The sequence below is a fragment of the Lactuca virosa genome, chromosome 1 (genome assembly GCF_052849685.1).
Source record: "Lactuca virosa cultivar CGN04683 chromosome 1, Lactuca_virosa_CGN04683_v6, whole genome shotgun sequence".
NCBI classification, from domain to species: domain Eukaryota; kingdom Viridiplantae; phylum Streptophyta; class Magnoliopsida; order Asterales; family Asteraceae; genus Lactuca; species Lactuca virosa.
In genome coordinates, this window is record NC_136426.1 from 312,862,932 (window position 1) to 312,884,970 (window position 22,039).

A 22,039-nucleotide genomic window follows, 5' to 3' on the forward strand; every position below is an offset into this window, starting at 1 on the left:
AACAACTCTAAACATTGTATACTCAGTCGTGCTTCTACTCATTCGCTTAAGCCTAAATCATATATTACCACTAAATATCCCGTTACTTCTGACTCCTTTGATATTGAACTCAAAACTTTCTCCTAAGCCAAAAAGAACCCAAATTGGCAACATGTTATGCAGTTAGAGTTTAATGCCTTAATGATTAATGGGGCATGGGACTTATTTCCTAGACCCTCTGATACTAATATTGTTGGATGTAAATGGGTTTTCAGGATCAAAAAGAAACCAGATGGAACTATTGAGCACTACAAGGCCTGACTGGTGGCAAAAGGATTCAATCAAGAGATGGGTGTTGATTACTTTGGAACTTTTAGTCCCGTCATAAAGCCGGCTATGATTCGTTTGGTACTAATTATTACCATTACTTAAAATTGGTCTATTCGCCAAGTAGATATTAGCAATGCATTTCTTAATAGCGACTTAACTGAAACAGTTTACATGGATCAGCCACAAGGTTTTGTTGCATTTGATCGTCCGTCCCATGTTTGCAACCTTAAGAAAGCTCTTTATGGCCTTAAACAAGCTCCGCGAGCATGGTTTCATAAGTTAAATCAGACCTTGATTAATCATGGTTTCAAGCAATGTGTTTCTGATACTTCTCTCTTCATCAAACGCCATGGGGCTGATGTTCTTTATGTGCTTGTTTATGTGGACGATCTCATCATCACTGGATCAAATTCTTCCTATATTGATGAGTTTTTCAAACATCTGAACTCTATTTTCTCTGTAAAAGACTTGGGTTCCCTCAATTTTTCTTAGGAATTGAAGTTCATCGCAACTACTTTAGACTGATTCTCTCCCAAAGAGAATACATTCTAGAGCTTCTTAGTCGCAGCCAAATGATGTGAGCCAAGCCAATTGCTTCAACAGGAGTTCCTGATTCAAGATTAATTAAGGGGGGAGATGCCTTTGCGGATTTGCACCTTTACTGTAGCATTGTGGGTGCATTACAGTATGTCATAATTACCCGACCTGAACTTGCTTACTCTGTTAATAGTTTGCCAATTTATGCATAATCCATTTGAGCATCATTGGGCTGCAGTAAAGGGAATGTTATACTACCTCAAAGGGACTCTGGATGCTGGTCTTTACTTTTGTCCATCCCGGGATTCTCGTCTTCTTTGTTTCATCGATGCTAGTTGGGCATCGAATCCTGATGTCTGTCACTCTCAACATGGATTTTGCATTTATTTTCGGGGTAACCTGATCAGTTGGTCTTCCAGAAAACAAAAGGGTGTGGCTCTATCCAGCACTGAGGCTAAATACCGGGCCATTGCTTTCGCCTCTGCTAAGCTAATTTGGCTTCAACAACTTCTACAGGAGATGGGAACATCCTCTCATGGTCCCCCGATCATTCTATGTGACAATCTTAGCACTACTTTTCTCACAGCCAACCCTGTTTTTCACCAACGATCAAAACACATCAAGATTGACTATCACTTTGTTCGGGAGCAAGTCCAAGCACCTGAACTTATTGTTCGGCATGTCAAGTTTGTTGATCAAGTTGCAGATATCTTTACAAAGGATGTGGCTTCTTCCCGGTTCAAGTATTTACGATACAAGCTGCTCGTCCGTAACCGATCTTGAGCTTGCAGGAGGGCATTAAGTTTTTACGTTGTTGATTTATTCTTTGTAATTATCTTCTCAATATCTGTAGCCCTTCATCATAGGAGATGGTTTAGGAAAATTGTTGTAAATGCCTTGTATAAAAGTTACATTAGATCAATGAGAATTTTAACCTTTTCTCCACAAATACTGAAATTTATAATCTTCAAGTCTTATCCATATCTTCCTTTTTTAATTAAAAAAAACCCATCTTCCCTCTATACATGTCTTTAAGAGTCATTTACAGCTAGATACTTCACGATATGCCGCTAATAGTCGAATCAGTTGCCTATCAAGACAGTCACACTGATAATATAGGCTCACACTGACTCCATCAACTTGGCTAGTAATATGTGACGACTTATCTAACTTGTCTTTGAGACTCAAATCATTGGGTTTGATCCTAAAAATCTCCCATATTTGATAATGTTAAAAGACAACTATATCAATAGGTACATTTTGCACTGCATATATGTATCTTATACAAACAAGATGTATCTAAAGAATTTGTCTCAATCAATAAAGATTTTGTTTCGAAGTATGTCATTGTATTTACTATTGTGTGATTGTAAATCTGGAGACAACGAGCTTATAAGTCCATTAAATTTCAGTGGGTTGAAACTTTTACACATATTTAGTCCATAATGATCCATTCTATTCCATGTAAACAAAACAAATAATTTTTAATCCAAAATTAGGCGTTTCATTCCTTATCAAATTCAATATTATCAACACTACGTAAGACTTTAATATCAGTTTATGCAAACATCTTTAATGCACTAACCCGTATACAAATAAACAAGTGTATAAAAAAGTGGTGTTGGGTCACATTGACCAATATTTAGCCGCATTAAAAAGGTAGTGGTTTTGAGAAAATTATATTTTGCCTTCATACCAAACTCAATCATACAAGTCTTTTTTGCAACTCTAATTCAAAAAAAACACCCAAAGTGATCATATTATCATAAGAGAATAAGATGAGATGCAAGGAGGCAAAGTTGTTAGGAGCAATTGCTATAAGACTACATTTCTAACACACCACACTTCAAACAAAGAACTCAAAAAACCCTAAATCTGAAGAGTTTTAACTAAAAATCACTCGATAAGGTTTTAGTTTACTCAATAATCTTCAGTAAACTAGGCAAAGTCAATACCCGAACCCATAACCTTCGATGAATGACGAAAAACACATTCTTTTATGTTGTCACCAAACGCCAAAGGATTTTACTAGGTTCGTTCTTGACTTCTTTCGTTAGTTTCAAAGGATAAGAGTAAACATCGCCTACCTAAATCCTCCATCATCTCATCCAATAGATGCGACCCTACAAATCAAACAGACTAGAGCAAAGTGTCAGAAAAATAACGTTTGCGACAAAAGTTGTCAATAAACTAAGAAAAAGTGTCGCTAACTATGACAACTAATGGTCGCTAAGGAGGTCGCAGCATATCTACTTGCTACAAGCGTCACACCTTAACGACCAACCATTTTTTAGTATTTACAAGTGATGATACTCATAGACATAGCTTAATACGATTTATGAAAATGTTTTTCTACTTGTGAGATGAATGAATCATATTTTACGTGAAGGGCGGGTTAAACAAATATTTTTTTCCCTAAAAATAACGACACTTTTCTGAAATCTTAAGACACAGTTTGCGACAGTCTCTTACCATAAAAAAAAAACGATGAGGATGGTTATGGATTCTCAGGAGCCACCACTGCGGATTTGATCCTTTCAACAGTGCACTTAATAAGACTATTAACCGTTGCAACTGAGCCCAGCGATAATTTTGCAGTAGGAACCGAATCGACTAGAATCTGGAATGCAACTGTGAGTAAAGAACCCCCATCTCCGACCTCTGGAATTCTTCCTCCTTGATGTTTTCCAGGTCCATCAGGAAGTATAGCAAAACCAGATGGTAGTAACGCAACATAATCAGGGTCACCTCCACTTAGCACCACGTTCATTGCTGTAATGTCTACTGGAGCATAGATAACATACGAACCCGTTGAATCATTTGAACTCTCCTGAAGTATGAGCATGTTCCCCTGGCTTGAATTCGCACTCTAGAATACAATATAAGTCAAAGATCGGTGGCCTTCTTCATTATACATAACAAATATCCAAGCTATGTTACTACTTTTACTCAATTTTAAAAACGTACATTGACTCGTAGAAGCGAGACACAGTTGCCAGGATCTCGACCGTTGGCAATATGTGCCATTTCTTGAACCAATCCACCATTTGAAAGGATGTCCCACTGCATATAATTTTAACAACTATTCAATGAATATGGATATTTGTTGTTAACACTGATCGCAACGTTTTATATTTTTCTTTTCATTAGAGCGATAAATGTACGTAAACTGAAAATCGAATATTGTTTGTTAACATCATCATCACGTTTTAAACGTTTTTAGGTTTGTGTTTGATGGAAGACAAGATTATTTTACCTCACTCCTCGAGTTTTCATCACGAAGAAAATCAAAAACTCGTTTTGGTGGAACAGGGATCCAGAATGATGTAGCAGCACTTAGCACAATACCAGGAGGCCTGCCGGGATCATCGACACTTTTTCTGGTCATAACACGAACATCATCCGCACCACTTCCAGATAAAGTCGTCCATGTATGTGTTGTCGATGCTCCAACACCGCTACAAAAACTCAATACCATCCTCTCAGCCAGCTTCAACATACTCTTTCTCCCTTCTAGTGTCGTTATAACTGTCCAACATTGTTATAGTCAAAATCATAGATGAAATAAAGGTACTTAATTCAACTATTTTAACTCGAATATATCCTAGGTAAATTCTATGTGTGCATTACCTCCAACGTCGCCTGCTGGAATATTGTTAGCCATTGCACTTGCAAGACGTTCACATTGTCTATCAAGAGTTGAGACCCAACGTCTTGCCCCAAATGCTAGACCAGAGTTCACTACTAACCCATAGATGTCATGAACGGCTCTATCATCGACTTCTACGTGTTCAATCCATGTAACCTAGAATACGAAAGTGAAACATGAACCTTAATCGTAATTTGTAAATATCCTAAGATTCGTAATTCATGTTTTTTTTTAAATGATGAAAAGGTTATAACTTGAACCAACCTTTGAGTACCCATTGGGCAGTTCTTGAATTAAACAACCGGATGGCCTTCTTCTAGATCTTGACATTGCAGAAGGGCGTAAGTTGTCCAAGGAAACATCGACCACAGCCCAGGTCCCATCAGCATGTTGTTTACAATACCTAACAAAATAGTACTCTCGGGTTGGAACGAGTGGCGAAGGAACCTGATACTCGGCAGTCATCTGAAAAACATAAACGTTAGAACAATACATATAGGCTTCATAATTTCTACAACAAATTAATTGAATCCAATAATTTTACATGTATATACCACCCCAAATGCAATAATGTACATGTATTTTTACACTTCTAATATACAATTTTACATATTTTATAATTTACAAGACTATGTTTGGTGTAGTATCTGAAAAACTAGTAAATAGCAGAAAAGTTAGCCGATAAAAATGATGTTTGGTAAAATTAGCGGATAATTTAGCTGAAATATATAAAATGACATTAGTAAACATTTAAAAGAATATGTTTTTTATAATTAATTAAAATTATCAGCTAGATGACGCGCCTAAAATAATTTTGTACATTCTACTTCCACTCTTCACATATCTATAATTTGAAAGTTTAAATCATAAGATTATATGTGTGTATAAAAATATAAAATTAAACTAGTAATTACCACTTGTAGTGCTCCATTGTAATTTCCAGCCACTCCAGTTGAAAGGACTTCAAGAGTCATAGCTCTTGAAACAATCCCGGAAAACACATTCGACCATTGATTCTGCAGAATCACGATATGATTTAAGGTTGAAAATCATCTAAATTTTGAATTAGTCATAATTTTAATCTAAAAAGAGAGGGTAATTCTCCATACCACATCCATTAGAATTTCAACAAGATTGATATGATTCATGATGACAACAGCAGATTCTCTTGAAGCTTCAGATTTCAATCCCAATTGTTTGGGTCCAATGCCTCTAGGAAACGTTTGCGAATAATCGTCTTCATTCAAGGTTTCTGATGAGTTATCAGAGCTTGGAACCCACAAAGGCTCACCAGATTGTGCCATTCTTACTAGCTCCTCCATGGCTGCAACCGCTAGTTCAATTATAACTGGCTTGTCGGCCTCACTAGGACCTGAAACTGACCGGAGAAGGTTGCTGGTTCCAAACATGTCATCCACCATTACTGGTTGTGGACTAAAGCTAGCAATTGGTAGGTCAAGAGAGCGAGGTGGTCCATTTTGCGTTAGATTAGGGTAACTTAGCATTGGTTTGCCAACATATTTTGCAGCAATTCCAGATATCCTATCAATCTGTGGAACGAACAAGAACATACAATATAGTTTTAGAAACCAGATTTGTAACTAGGAAATTGAGAAAGAGAATCTTGTTTAATTTTAGGGATTTAGTTTCTTAGGGTTTTTAATTGATTTTACTTCTTCACGGAGGCGAGCATTTTCGATTCTCAGATGTTGTTCATCGAATGACATCTCCCCGATGGCTGCCGGACCACCACAGTTGGGACAGGTGGCATTGGTGAGGGCTTCTTTGTATCGTATGTTCTCCATTCGGAGCTTCTCATTCTCGTTCCTAAGGCTTGAGTTCTCATGGCGTTCATGTTGAGCCTAAATTAACATACAAAAGTCACAACTGAGCAGCTAGATATATATAAGTTCACAATCCTTCAAATAGAGCAAAATAATTAAAAGACGTAGAACATTTTAAGAAAAAAAAAAAACACAAGAGTGTATGGTGTCAACTACAAAATAAAATCAGGATAATTTTTTTGAGGATTAATAATTAACTTTTTACAAATTTATATTTCCCCAACTACGTGCTCCTTTTATCAAATATTTTTGTAACATATTTACTCAGACAACAATTCATCTTGGTATCACCTAATGGAAATGAAAGAAATATCGTTGCATAGTTTTAATTAGTTAATGCTTAATTTCGTTAACCTTGCAGCGCAAAATAATTAAAAGACGTAGAATTACACCATTACTAAGAATTGATATAGGTCCATGGAGTAACAGTATGTGGCAGAAAAAACAAATATGTCTTAAGGCTAGCTAGCTACTCATTTAGAATTGAAAAGTTAGATGATTATATATATAAGTTACAAAATAGTTAGAATATGCAAGCATAATGAGTACATTTCTCAACCTACAAGAACGAGTAGTATATATTTGATGCACTACATGGAGTTGCCTTTTTACTAAAAATGTGTCATGTAATCAGAATACCTTCATTTGAGTTCTTTTGTTTTGGAACCAAAACTTGACTTGCAAAGGCTCTAAGGTTAACCTTCTTCCAAGTTCCTTCCTTTGTTTATCATCTGGATGTGGGCATTCTTTAAAAAACCTACATTCAACAAGCTAAGATCAAATATTTGTAAAAACATGAATACAAACATCAAGATCTTTAATCAACTTACGATTCCAATTCTTGGATTTGATGTTGAGTGTGACGATGGTAACGTTTCTTCTTGTTGGGACGTTGAGTGGGATCTTGATCATCGCCTGAGGGAGCTTCCATGATATCAGTCCCGGATTTACTCTCATAGTCATCATCTCTAAGCATATCAAGCTGATTTTCTGGTGACTTGTGGCTCATATCCAGAAGATGATGATGGTGGTGACTCTCAAACATGTTAGGCTGAAACATTGTTCTTTAATTCCTCACGCTCCTATCATAAAAGGTTTTACTTTAAACTAATTAATTATTCAAACTTAATCAATAAATAAAATATTAAACTAAAAATCATTTAATTTGAATACAAGAAGTATAAAGATAAACGTTAACTTATTAAAAAAATAATAGTTATGTTTTTAATACGAGCTTGACATTCGAAGTCAACTAGTATGTACGATATGTTTAATGATTAAAAGAATTAATAATGAATAGACAAAGTATAATAACTACAATAAATACAAGAAAACGTGTTTAAAGTGATTGTAAAATAAGTATTAATTATACATTTTTAAAATATAGGCTTGACACCCAAGAGAAAAACAACAAAGAAATAATGGGACTAATTTACCTTCCACATTGTTCATTGATGAAGTTTTTGGTATTTATTGAAAGTTATAAAGATCTCGATCGTCTTTTTAGCAACATTTTTATGATCACAGAAAAAACATGGTTACATAATCAAAAAAGGTATGTATAACAATTATATACCAATACATACAACCTCTATGTTATAAAACTTAAAAATATAACAAATTCATATTAATGATATAATTAATAGAAAACGAAAGGACTGCCAATTAATTTTGTCTTGTACATATTGATGGTTTTATTTTGATATAGTTATGAGACATAAACTTTCAAATTAAATATATTAAACTATGAAATCAGTGAAGGAAAACATAGGAAATTTGGGTTGGATTATCGAAATTTGTACACACAAAAGGCATAAATGAATTTAATGGAGGTCAACAAATCTATATCTTTTTTGAAAACAAAAGTCAACTTTAAAGAATAAAAAAGTTGATACCAGTCTTACACAATAATTTTTTTTTTCAACTTTTCTAGCATTTTTTTTTTTGATAGGAGTTAACAGAATTAAAAAGAATTTATTAGCCACCGCTTGATAGTTATGAAGATGAAAAAAATAAATACAACAGTGCTGGTAGCCTTCTGCCTAACCAATGCTTATCCAGTTTCTTGAAACAAGCTTAGAATTGTGAAATGGCTCCAAAGATTACAATTCTTTCGCATGTTCTTATCCGATCTGGCTCTCGCTCAAAACTTAAATTAATATTACATAAACGATCTTGATGACTCTGATAGAAGATATAAAAGAATTTAGTTCAAGACTTCTTAAGTGTGTTTCTTTTTTGTTGTAGGTTTGGAAAAAACTAAGTAAACCAAAGATTATTGCATACCTTATCATAAGAAACTCATGGTTTTGCAGTCTGAGGGGTTGAATAAAATCAAATATCAAATTTCTCGCTTTTATCTTTAAGAAAGTATGAAATATCTTAGCATCCAGGTACATGTTTTCATACACATTCAGAAACCCTAGCACATCACTAACCCTTCTTTCTCTCTCTAAAGAAAGAGAGTTTTCTGGTCGGATTTGCTTCTGGTTTCAATTTGGTAAAGGATACTCGATCAACGATTTAGTTTTTAGAGTGAAAAAACAATCTTTAAAAGTTTGTTGAATTTTTAACAAATTAAATAGAGAATTATTTCCAATCCAACTAACCCAAATGAATATGTTGAAGATATCTTCAAAAGAATAAAAGCATCAAATTTCATCACTTTCATATACCAAACGTAGCTAATGAACCGGAGAAAGGCGTTATGGTAACTTACTGGACTTCTGACTTGATTTTGCAGGTTTTTTAGAGGCAAAGATCGGGTATTCGGGGAAAGGGTCAACTAGAAACCACTTTTAGGAGAGTAAAAGAATGGTTTTCAGGCTGGTTTCCATTGAAGCTACCTGTATTTTTCTTGTGATAAGAATTTAAGAAGAATAAGGAGAGAGAGAGAGAGAGAGAGAGAGAGAGAGAGAGAGAGAGAGGGGAAAGGAACAGGTGGGAGAATTGAAGAGATGGGAGGGGGAGATAGAGAGGAGTAAATGCAGTGTAAAGAGAGGATGCAAACGCATTTATGGAGAAAGAGAGAGAGACTTGTTGCAAGCTGGTGCTCATTGCATCTCTCTCTCACACACTACTATGTCTAAATGGTTAAATATCTATCAAATGAAAATTTTCTCGTTTAATATCATAATCTTTTTACTAAGGTTTATTTAATTAATCTTTTTACTAATGTTTATGTGATTATAGTTTTACAAAAGAAATAGGGTTTTATTAAAGCTTTTACCTAACAAAAAGAGCGGCCGGCCGGCGTCAAAATCTTCTTTCCAATAGGTTCAGGCGTTGCCAGCGGCTCCGCCGTACAACGGTAACGCCAAAGTGAATATGTCACGTTTCAACTAACCACCCAATTCTCTCTCTGTCTCTTTCTCTCTCTAAAAAAAGCTTTGAAATGTCGTCGCTAAAGACATGCAAAGTCATCATTATATCATTTAGCGTCGACATGTCGTTGTTAATGGGTTGCCACATGTCGTTGTTAATTGTTATGCCACTAATAGTCTCGTCGCAATTCTCATCACTAATATCATATGTTGCCGCTATTATATCCTTTAGCGTCGACATGATATTGCCGCTAATGTTTTTCTTGAAATAAAAATGTTATGCAAATTATTTTATATAAATATAGAAATAATATATTTAGGAATATATATATATATATATATATATATATATATATATATATATATATATATATAATTATGTTTTAATTTTTTGTCGTATAAAACTAAAAGAAACTGCTTGTCTTGATTTTTATTAAAAACAAAGACTTTATTAAAAAACAGTAAAAAGCTGGAATTACAAATTGTCTTTGTCGCTTCCCCGGTTATTTTGGATGTTTTGGTAAATTTGGATAATAAAAGATTGAATCTTATCTGAATGTTGTTGCATTATGTTGTTTCCCCCGTTATTTTGGATGTTTTGGTAGATTTGGATAATAAAAGATCGAATCTTATCTGAATGTTGATGCAAGCGTTGGGTTTTGAAGAATAACATTAACACCCGTCTACAAAATAAGTATATAAGTTAAAACAACAAACTAAGAAAATGAAATCAGTACTTAACATTTAATTCACAAATGCATCAAGCCTTTACACAATATAGCAAGCTATCAAACTACCAAACTATAAAACTACCAAATTTATAACAAGTGCATCAAGTCCTTAAGAATTTAATAAACAATCAAACTACTTAGTTCATAACAATGCATTAGTTTCTTAATAAGTTAACAAACTTTCAATTTTACAATTTTTAACGGTTGGAAAACAGTAACATTTTAATTTTTTTTAATACTTTTACCAATATAAATATAAACATCTAGCATTTCTAAAAGCATACATTCTCTCATATTACATTCTATTAATTTTTTTTCCAATTTCGTTCACATTTTATCCAATATCATTCTAAACGATTTTTCATGGCAAATACAAAAAAAAATGGTTCTAGCAAAGTCACAACAATCCTACAAAACCAATTACATCTTTCACCATAAAATATTGGTTATAATATGTATACCCGGTTTTCTGAATCGATTATGGGAACTCAATTCCAACATTTGTTGGAAATAAATATCAGTGTCATAACTAATTGGTGTAACTTTAGGAATAATGAAAAATTCATTTTTGAGTTGCCATCAGGAATTAATCTAGAAGTACCGTGAGTGAATGTTAATTGTTCAACAGTTGAACAATGGAAACATTATGGAATCCCATATAGTGGACACTTTTAGGGGATTTCAAAAACCTTCTACAATCTATCCTACTAATGTAACGCCCTGTTTCGAATCATATCCAATTTCGGGATGGTGATCAAGGATTGGGTATTAGCAGACTTAGGACCCTTGAAGAATTGAGATGTGGACTCATTTGGGGTGGATGATGTAATTTGGATGATCCGGGTATTCGGTTTGTGCTTTGGAGCCAAAGGGTATTTTGGTAATATGTCGGCTCAGGCTTTTATGGAAATTGGATGTTTGTTCAGGATATTGTAAGACAGGAATGAGTTGATTAAAGCGTAGAGCTTCTTGTTACCTTTTCTTGGATATAAGGATCGTCATAATCGGATTTATAACGAAGAAGTTATGGCCTTCGGAGTGCTTAAGGGTTTAAGAGGAAACCCTAGTACGTGGGGCGTACCTAGGGAGTACGCGGAGCGTACTGACGCGAAGGGTGATACATGAGGCATAATGTAGTGTACTCTTAGTGTACTGTGAGGGTTGGATCGGGGGTGCAAGACCTTGTACGTTGGGTGTACAAGGAGTACGCGAGGCGGACGAGGGGTAAATGAAAACTCTAATTTTTGATGGTGTACCCTATATAAGCTCATTAAGTCTTTAGGGTTGGCCTCTTTACCAGCCTCCAAGTCCCAAAACCCTAGAAATCGTCCCTTAGCCTCTTTGGTGGTGTTTTTGAGCTCATTATGTGCATCTTGGTGTGTTTTGGCTCTTATTCAAGAAGAAGGAGTTTGGTGCAAGGTTGTGGGTCAAGGAAGAGCTTTTGGATCTTTATTATGTGCTTCATTTCCAGTTTGTTTTAGGTAAAAAGCTATGAACTTGTTCATTAATGGCATAGATCTATTTTATATGAGTTTTGGTTTCTTTTTGGCCCCAAGAATGAGATCTAGTGGTTTTGTAACTGCCCAAATTTTCATAAAATTTTTAAACTTTTAATTTCATAAACATCATCCATAGGAAGTACAAAATCCCAATACATATCCATATTATTTTTGATATTAGAGCACAAAAAGCTAAATGTGAAAACACTGGAGAATGCACGCCACGCCATCAAGTCGGGACCTTGCCCTTATGATTAGAAGTACTTGAAACAATCAATAAAACTGTAACACAATCTTAGTGAGTTTCCCAATCACACAAATCATATAATCACATAATATCATGCATATACATATACATACAAGTTTTCCATGGACTCCCTCCATGGACTTCAATGGAATGCCATGGGCTACCACCATGGTCTTACATCTGCATGTCATGGGCTCCCCCCGTGGTCTTGCCAAGTGCCATGGGCTCCCTCCATGGTCTTCACATACCCATGCATAAATCAAATAGCAAACCATTACACATTCCAATACCAATCATCCCGTATCAATTAATGGGTCGGCTTTGGTGCCTTCGACCCATGAGTATGGTGAGAAGACTCACCTCAATACTGCATGGAAGGTGACTAGGTCGGGATTCCAATATCCGCTCTACACAACGCTAAAATAGAAACAATTTCTTAAATACAACTCAAAATGCCCTAAAATCCCTTAAAGGTCAAACTTGGTCAAAGACTAAGGTCAAGGATCAAAGTCAACGTTCTGAGATGACCCAACTCGCCGAGTTGTCCCTCAACTCGTCGAGTTCCTCTGTCACCCGAACATATCGGGAAAAATCCCATCAACTCGTCGAGTTGGCCAGAATTCCAAACTCTTAGTGCATTAAGCTGATACCATCGAATCTAGGGACTCCAAATCTCAGATCTCATCCAAAATGATGTCTAGAAGGATAAAGTTTCCAACTTTTCCCTTAAGAACCATCCAAAAAGAAGCAAACCCGAATCCTAGGTTGTATAATCATGTAAAGTTTCCAACTTTACGTCCATGCAAGCTGGAAATACACTCTAGAGCTTAATAAGGACTTAATGAGGGGCTTAATGCATGAATGGGACTTGGAACTAAAGAAAGTTTGCAACTTTCAGCCAAGAGAAGTCATGAAGGGGTTAGATCTAACATAATAACCCCTGGAACCTTCAACATCTTGGATAGCCCAATCAAATTCCAAAATCATGCTAAAACTTCCATTAAAGAGATCTAGATGATAAAAAAGCAAGATGTTGACTTTATACCTCAAGAAGACTGTTATTGATGAAGAGTTTCTGGATCTATACTCCTTCTTCTAAGCTAGATGCTTCCAACTTCCAAGTTCCTTCCAAAGAACCACCAAAATCAACTCTCAAAGCTCACACAATCACTCTTGAAAGGAGAAACGAACTTAGGGTTTTCTGGACAAAGGGAGGCTGGTATGGAGGGCAGCCAAGGGGCTTAAGTCCTTTAAATAGGGTGCAACACCCGCAACCACAAAATTCTCGACACGACGAGTTGCATCTCCCAAACTCGTCGAGTTCCCACAATAATTCAAATATTTTGAGAAATGAATAATACGTGGACCAAGCGTTACAAATCTCCCCCACTTGAACTAGACTTCATCCTAGAAGTCTTTTGATGCAAAAAGGTCCGGATAGTGCTTCCTCATCTCATCCTCCGGCTCCCAGGTCCATTCGAAGTCTCTTCGGTGCTGCCATTGCACCTTTACTAACTTCACTTTAGTGTTCCGAAGGGTCTTCGTTTTTCTGTCCAGAATCGCAATGGGCTTTTCCACCTAGTTCAGGCTCTCATCAATCTAAATATCATGAAGTGATACAACCATCGACTCGTCAGCCACACACTTCCGTAGCTGCGAAACGTGAAATGTACTGTGGATCTGCCCAAGCTCCTCAGGAAAGTCTAACTGATATGCAACCCTACCCATCCGGGCGATAATCCGAAACGGACAAATATACCTGGGGCCCAACTTGCCCCGCCTCCTGAATCGGATAACACCCTTCCAAGATGACACCTTCAGGAGCACCATGTCCCCGACCTGGAACTCCAGGTCCAATCTACGCCCATCCCCATAGCTCTTCTGCCTGCTCTGTGCTTTCTGAAGCCGGTCGCGAACCTGTTGAATCAACTTGGTCGTCTTAAGCACCAATTCGGTACTTCCCATAACTCGATGCCCCACCTACCCAGCAAACTGGAGTCCTACATCTCCGACCATAAAGCGCTACAAACGGTTTCAGTCAATACTAGCATGATAACTATTGTTGTATGAGAACTCTGCTAGTGGAAGGTAAGTATCCCAACTCCCTCCGAAATCCAATACACATGCCCGAAGCATATCCTCGAGCATCTGAATGTTTGCTCACTCTGGCTGTCGGTCTGGGGGTGGTAAGCAGTGCTAAAATGCAACTGAGTTCCCAACTCATCATGGAACTTCCTCCGAAATCTGGAGGTAAAACGAATATCACAGCCCGAGACCACAGAAATTGGCACACCGTGTCTAACAACCACTTCCCGCACATAAATATCTGCTAATTTCTCGGCAGAGATACTCTCGAAGATCGGAATAAAATGAGAACTCTTGGTCAACCTGTCCATAATAACCCAAATGGAATCCACACCCCACGTCATCCTAGGTAACTTTGTGATAAAATCCATAGAAATCTCTTCCCATTTCAACATGGGAATAAGTAGTGCCTGTATCTTTCCGTGAGGCCTCTGGTGTTCGGCCTTAACCTTCCTGCAGGTCAAACATCTCTCGACAAATTACGCAACCTCCCGCTTCATGCAGGGCCACCAATAAATCAATCTCAAGTCTCGATACATCTTTGTGGCCCCCAGATGGATAGAGAATTTGGACTTGTGTTCCTCCTCCAAGATTTTTTGCCTCACACCCTCGGGTGTCGGAACCCAAACTCTGCCATACTGAGTCAATAACCCTCGACCATCGCGAACAAACAACGACATTTTTCCCCGAATCCGCTCGATCTTCCAGTTCTCCCTTTTTAAACCCTTCACTTGTGCCTCCTTAATCATATCCAACAAAGATGAAATAGATGTCATCCTCAAGAAAATATCTCGAATTGGGGCGCTTTCCATCTTACGACTTAAAGCATCGTCTACCACATTGGCTTTCCCGGGGTGGTAGAAGATCTCACAGTCAAAATTCTTTACTACATCGAGCCACCTCCTCTGCCGCATATTCAGGTTATGCTGATCCATCAAATACTTCAAACTCTTATGATCAGTGAAAATGGTGCATCGGATCCCATACAAATAATGTCTCCAAATCTTGAGCGCAAACACCACCACCCCCAATTCCAGTCATGGGTGGGGTAATTCGCCTAATGGGGCTTTCAACTGTCTCGAAGCATACGAAATCACATGCCCCCTCTGCATCAGAACCACTCCTAATCCCAAAATAGAAGCATCACAATACACTACAAAGTCATCCAATCCATCAAGTAGTGCTAGAATCAGGGCCTCACAGAATTTCTGCCTCAAGGTCTCGAATGCCGACTGCTGATCAGGACCCGACCGAAAGGTCACTCTTTTCTTGGTCAACCGGGTCAAAGGTACGACGATCTTGGAGAAATCCTGAATAAATCTTCGATAGTACCCTGCAAGACCCAAGAAACTACGGATCTTGAATGCATTTTTCGGAACCTCCCAACGCATCACTGCCTCAATTTTGGCTGGATCAACCAAAATGCCCTCCTGATTGATGATGTGCCCCAAAAATTTCACCTCACGCAACCAAAATCACATTTGGAGAATTTTGTGTATAGCCTCTCCATCCTCAAGCTCTCCAACATCTCCCTCAGATGCTGTCTACACACCGGTCTACACACCCGGTTCATGAGATCCATGAATGCCGCTGGAGAATTGGTGAGCCCAAATGGCATCACCACAAACTCATAATGACCATAATGAGTTCTGAAGGCCGTCTTCGGTATATCCTCATCCCTAATCCTCATCTGGTGATACCCCAACCGAAGATCAATCTTGGAAAACCAAGATGCACCCTGACGCTAGTCAAACAAATCATCAATCATCGGAAGCGGATAACGGTTCTTCACCGTTAGCTTGTTTATCTCCCGATAATCAATACACATCCTCTGTGACGCATCCTTCTTTTTCACAAAGAGGATCAGTGCTCCCTACAGGGAACTACTTGGACGAATAAATCCTCAGTCTAGTAGCTCCTGAAGCTACGTAGACAACTCTTGCATCTCAGACGAAGCTAGACGATGCGGTGCCTTGGCTATCGGAGCCACACCAGACACTAAGTCAATACGGAACTCCACTTGGCTCTCCGGAGGCACCCATGGCAACTCCTCAGGAAATACATCTGGAAAATCTCGCACAATCAGAACACTGCTCAGCTCGGGCGTGGCCTCAAACCTCGTGTCTGAAACATAAGCCAAGAACCCAAAACAACCCTGCTGAGGAAGCATCCTAGCCCTCGCAGCCAAACAGAGAGCTGGCCCACGCGTGGCTCTCTCTCCATGAATAGCCAGTTCCCCCCCACTTGGGGTTCGAACTCTCACCAGCTGATGCTCGCAGTCAATCATGGCCCCATTGGGTCCTAACCTATCCATCCTGATGATCACCTTCAATTCCCACAAAGGAATCGGAACCAAATCAATAGAAAATATATCCCTGAAAATATTCAGAACGCTCCTCCAAAATACCCTCGTAGCACTCACGGAGCGGTCATCTGCAATCTCCACCTTAAGTGCGGAATCCAAGGTCCCCGGAGGATCCCAAAACTTCTTGTTGAGCGCAAGAGATACGAATGATCGGGTAGCCCCCGAATCAAAAAGAACATGAGCCGGCACGCCATTGACCAAGAAGGTCCCTATACAAGATCATAATAACATAAGCATGATAATAAAATAAACAACACGGGAATAGAGCACATACTAGTAACGAGGTCAGGCGCTGCTCGAGCCTCCTCAATAGTCAGCTGAAATATGCGGCTCTTCACCGCAGGAGCCTCCGCCTTGTTCGAGCGGCCATCTGTAATCCTTATCGTGGCGGGAACAGGCGCCGCCAGCGCTCCTCCTCCCCTAACCAACCTCGGACAATTGGCTGTTTTATGACCGGACTGGTTGCAGTGGAAACAAATCAAGCCCTTCTTAGGGCAATCCCGGCTCATGTGACCCAGTTGGCCACATGCATAGCATCCTGAACCCGCTGTTCGGCAGGCTCCAATGTACGGCTTATCACACTTGGCACAACGGCCTCGGTCCTGCTGGCCCCGACTAGGACGATCGGAGGTCTTAGGCTTCTTGGCCTAACCTACTGCTGCCTGAACCTGCTCCGGCTTCCGCTTCGTGCGGAGCTCTAACTTAATCTACCGTTCTCGGGCCTTGTCCACCATCTCATTCAGGGTCTTGCACCCTGAAAAACTCACAAACTCTCGGATATCATCTCTGAACATGGAATGATACCTAGTCTTCTTCATAACCTCATCTACAGCGTACTGCGGAACCAAAAGTGTCCTCTCTCGAAACTTGGCGGTGATATCCGCCATAGTCTCGGTAGTCTGTTGTAAATCTTGGAACTCTCTCACCAAAAGTTGTACCTCAATGGATGGTGCAAACTCCTGATCAAACCTCCTCACAAACTCCTCCCAAGTCATCTTAGCCACTCCTGTTGATCCCACCTCATGGGACACATCCTCCCACCAGTCTTGTGCCCGATCCTTCAACATACAAGATGCGAACCCCACCTTTGGTGCATCGGGGAAAAAACTCATGCGATGGGTATTTTCCTTATCTGCCACCCAACATCGGCTAGTGATGGGATCCCTGACCCCAAAAAACTCTGGCGCTCCATATGCCTTGAACTCCCTGAACGAGGGGGCTGAGGCCCCATTCCGGCCTGCAGCAATCTCGGCTCGGAAGGACCTGAGCCTCTCCTCCATGATCTCCATGATGCCCTCCTTAACGGTACTGAAAATCACCAGGGTAGCGTTAAGGATGCCACGAGTAACCTCTGATGCGATAAGATCACACAACCTCTCATCCATAGGCTCTGCACTGGAGCCTGATCCTGATCCTAATCCTGATCATGAACCTCGCGTAATCATCACCATCCTCAACTGAAAATATTACAAATAACCAAGATAAGGAATTCGAAAGAGATTCCTCCTCACAGGACTTCTAAGAACTACCAGGCCGGGCATTACTTCTAGTACATGTCCTGTGCTTTGAGTAGTACGGGCTCAATACTACCTTCCACACCTACATGTACCTTCCCCAAGTCCATATATATATATATATATATATATATATATATATATATATATATATATATATATACATATATATATATATATATATATATATATGTATATGTATATATATATATATATATATATATATATATATATATATATATATATACTATAAAATCTATAATTATGTTTTAATTTTTTTTGTCATATAAAACTAAAAGAAACTACTTGTCTTGATTTTTATATCAACAAAGACGTTATTAAAAAACAGCAAGAAGTTGGAATTACAAATTGTCTCTGTCGTTTCCCCCGTTATTTTGGATGTTTTGGTAGATTTGGATAATAAAAGATCGAATGTTATCTGAATGTTGTTGCATTATGTCATTTCCCCCATTATTTTGGATGTTTTGGTAGATTTGGATAATAAAAGATCAAATCTTATCTGAATGTTGCTGCATGCGTCAGGTTTTAAAGAATAACATTAACACCCGTCTACAAAATAAGTATATAAGTTAAAACAACAAACTAAGAAAATGAAATCAGTACTTAACATTTAATTCATAAATGTATCAAACATTTACACAATATAGCAAGCTATCAAACTACCAAATTCATAACTACCAAACTAGAAAACTACCAAATTTATAACAAATGCATCAAGTTCTTAAGAATTTAATAAACAATCAAACTACATAATTCATAACAATGCATTAGATTCTTAATAAGTTAACAAACTTTCAATTTTACAATTTTTAATGGTTGGAAAATGGTAACATTTTAATTTTTTTTAATACTTTTACCAATATAAATATAAACATCTAGCATTTCTAAAAGACTACATTCTCTCATATTACATTCCATATTTTTTTCATTCCATTAATTTTCTTTCCAATTTCATTCACATTTTATCCAATATCATTCGAAACGAATTTTCATCGCAAATACAAAAAAAGGTTCTAGAAAATTCACAACAATCCTACAAAAACAATTTCGTCTTTCACCATAAAATATTGGTTATAATACGTATACCCAATTTTTAGAATCCATTATGGGAACTCAATTCCAATATTTGTTGGAAACAAATGTACAATGTCATAACTAATTGGTGTAACTTTAGGAATAATGAAAAATTCATTTTTGAGTTGCCATCAGGAATTAATCTAGAAGTACAATGACTGAATGTTAATTGTTCAATAGTTGAACAATGGAAACATTCTGGAATCCCATATAGTGCACACTTTTAGGGATTTCAAAAACCTTCAACAAACTATCCTAGTAATGTAACGACCTGTTTCGAATCATATCCCATTTCGGGGTGGTGATCAAGGATTAGGTATTAGCAGACTTAGGACCCATGAAGAATTGAGTTGTGGACTCATTTGGGGTGGATGATGTAATTTGGAAGATCCTGGTATTCGTTTTGTGTTTTGGAGCCAAAGGGTATTTTAGTAATATGTCAGCTCAGAATTTTATGGAAATTGGATGTTTGTTCGGGATATTGTAAGGCAGGAATGAGTTGATTAAAGCGTAGAGCTTCTTGTTACCTTTTCTTGGATATAAGGATCGTCGGAATCGGATTTATAACGAAGAAGTTATGGCCTTCGGAGTGCTTAAGGGTTTAAGAGGAAACCCTAGTACGTGGGGCGTACTGACGCGAAGGGTGGTACGTGAGACGTAATGTAGTATACACTTAGTGTACTGCGAGGGTTGGATCAGGGGTGTGAGACCTCGTACGCTGGGTGTACAAGGGGTACGTGGGGTGTACGAGGGATAAATGAAAACCATAATTTTTGATGTTGTACCCTATATAAGCTCATTAAGTCTTTAGGGTTGGCCTCTTTACTAGCCTCCAAGTCCCAAAACCCTAGAAATCGTCCCTGAGCATCTTTGGTGGTGTTTTTGAGCTCATTGTGTGCATCTTGGTGTGTTTTGGATCTTATTCAAGAAGAAGGAGTTTAGTGCAAGGTTGTGGGTCAAGGAAGAGCTTTTGGATCTTTATTATGTGCTTCATTTCTAGTTTGCTTGAGGTAAAAAGCTATGAACTTTTTCATTAACAGAATAGCTCTATTATATATGAGTTTTGGTTTCATTTTGGCCCCAAGAATGAGATCTAGTGGTTTTGTAATAGCCAAAATTTTCTTAAAAATTTTAAACTTTTAATTTCATAAACATCATCGATAGCAAGTACAAAATCCCAATACATATCCATATTATTTTTTATATTAGAGCACAAAAAGCTAAATGTGAAAACACTGGAGAATGCACGCCACACCATCAAGCCGGGACCTTGCCCTTATGATTAGAAGTACCTGAAACAATCAATAAAACTGTAAGCACGATCTTAGTGAGTTTCCCAATCACACAAATCATATAATCACATAATATCATGCACATACATATACATACAAGTTTTCCATGGACTCCCTCCATTGACTTCAATGAAATGTCATTAGCTACCCCCATGATCTTACACTCTCTTGCCATGGGTCCCCCCGTGGTCTTGCCAAGTGCCATGGGCTCCCCCCATGGTCCTCATATAACCCATACATAAATCAAATAGCAAACCATTACACATTCCAATACCAATCATCTCGTATCAATTAATGTGCTGGCCTTGGTGCCTTCGACCTATGAGTGTGGTGAGAAGACTCACCTCAATACTGCACGGAAGCTGACTAGGCCGGGACTCCAATATCCGCTCTACACAACCCTAAAACAAAAATAATTTCTTAAATACAACTCAAATGCCCTAAAATCCCTTAAAGGTCAAACTTGGTCAAAGACTAAGGTTAAGGATCAAAGTCAACGTTCTGAGTTGACCTAATTGGCCGAGTTGTCCCTCAACTCGTCGAGTTCCTTCTGTCACCCGAACAGATCGGGAAAAATCCCATCAACTCATCGAGTTGACTAATGAACTCGTCGAGTTGGCCAGAATTCCAGCCTCTTAGTGCATTAAGCTGATACCATCGAATCTAGGGTCTCCAAATATCAGATCTCATCCAAAATGATGTCTAGAAGGATAAATTTTCCAACTTTACCCTTAAGAACCATCCAAAAAGAAGCAAACCCAAACCCTAGGCTCTTTAGAGAGAGTCTTAATCCATAAATCCCATGAACTCTCCCAAAATAGCCCCAAACACAGATCTAGAGTCTAAAGGTTGGATAATCATGTAAAGTTTCCAACTTTACGTCCATGCAAGCTAGAAATACACTCTAGAGCTTAATAAGGACTTAATGAGGGGATTAATGCATAAATGGGACTTGGAACTAAGGAAAGTTTGCAACTTTCAACCATGAGAAGTCATGAAGGGGTTAGATCTAACATAATAACCCCTGGAATCTTCAACATCTTGGCTAGCCCAATCAAAATTCCAAAATCATGCTAAAACTTCCATTATAGAGATCTAGATGATAACAAAGCAAGATGTCGAATTTATACCTCACGAAGACTGCTATTGATGAAGAGTTTTTGGATCTATACTCCTTCTTCTAAGCTAGATGCTTCCAACTTCCAAGTTCCTTCCAAAGAACCACCAAAATCAACTCTCAAAGCTCATATACTTACTCTTGAAAGGAGAAACGAATTTAGGATTTTCTGGAAAAAGGGAGGCTGGTAAGGAGGCCAGCCAAGGGGTTTAAGTCCTTTAAATAGGGTGCAACACCCTAAAATTAGGGTTTCATCCTCAGTCGCCAACTCATCGATTTGGGACTCCCCAACTCGTTGAGTTGGATCATTAAAACATGCGGCCACAAAATTCTCGACACGACGAGTTGCTGCTCCCCAACTAGTCGAGTTCCCATAATAATTCCAATATTTTGTGAAATGAATAATACCTGGACTAAGATTTACAGGTTTGG

General features: G+C 38.1%; 1 protein-coding gene across 2 annotated transcripts; it reads right to left on the reverse strand.

Moving 5' to 3' along the window:
* Positions 1–2,578: 2,578 nt before the first annotated feature.
* LOC145167812 (homeobox-leucine zipper protein MERISTEM L1-like) lies at positions 2,579–9,310 on the reverse strand. Of its 2 annotated transcripts, none has more exons than XM_079087068.1 (12): positions 9,059–9,310; positions 7,170–7,421; positions 6,979–7,096; positions 6,169–6,357; positions 5,605–6,045; positions 5,410–5,511; positions 4,760–4,960; positions 4,477–4,651; positions 4,103–4,374; positions 3,814–3,909; positions 3,319–3,715; positions 2,579–2,969 (listed from the first exon to the last, which is right to left on the reverse strand). In XM_079087068.1, the coding sequence occupies exons 2-11, from the start codon at positions 7,397–7,399 to the stop codon at positions 3,344–3,346; spliced, it is 2,196 nt and encodes a 731-aa protein (XP_078943194.1). In that variant the 5' UTR covers positions 7,400–7,421; positions 9,059–9,310; the 3' UTR covers positions 2,579–2,969; positions 3,319–3,343. The 2 variants fall into 2 exon arrangements, with proteins under 2 accessions (XP_078943194.1, XP_078943189.1); XM_079087063.1 differs by having other exon boundaries at positions 2,579–2,985.
* Positions 9,311–22,039: the final 12,729 nt, after the last annotated feature.

Bases quoted from the DNA above. Each gene is read 5' to 3' on its own strand.
- LOC145167812 (XM_079087068.1), bottom strand. From the start codon at position 7,399: ATGTTTCAGCCTAACATGTTTGAGAGTCACCACCATCATCATCTTCTG. The intron at 5,512-5,604 runs GTATGGAGAATT...GTGATTCTGCAG, and splicing joins TTGAAATTCTAATGGATGTG to AATCAATGGTCGAATGTGTT. The intron at 3,716-3,813 runs GTACGTTTTTAA...ATTGTATTCTAG, and splicing joins TCTCGCTTCTACGAGTCAAT to AGTGCGAATTCAAGCCAGGG.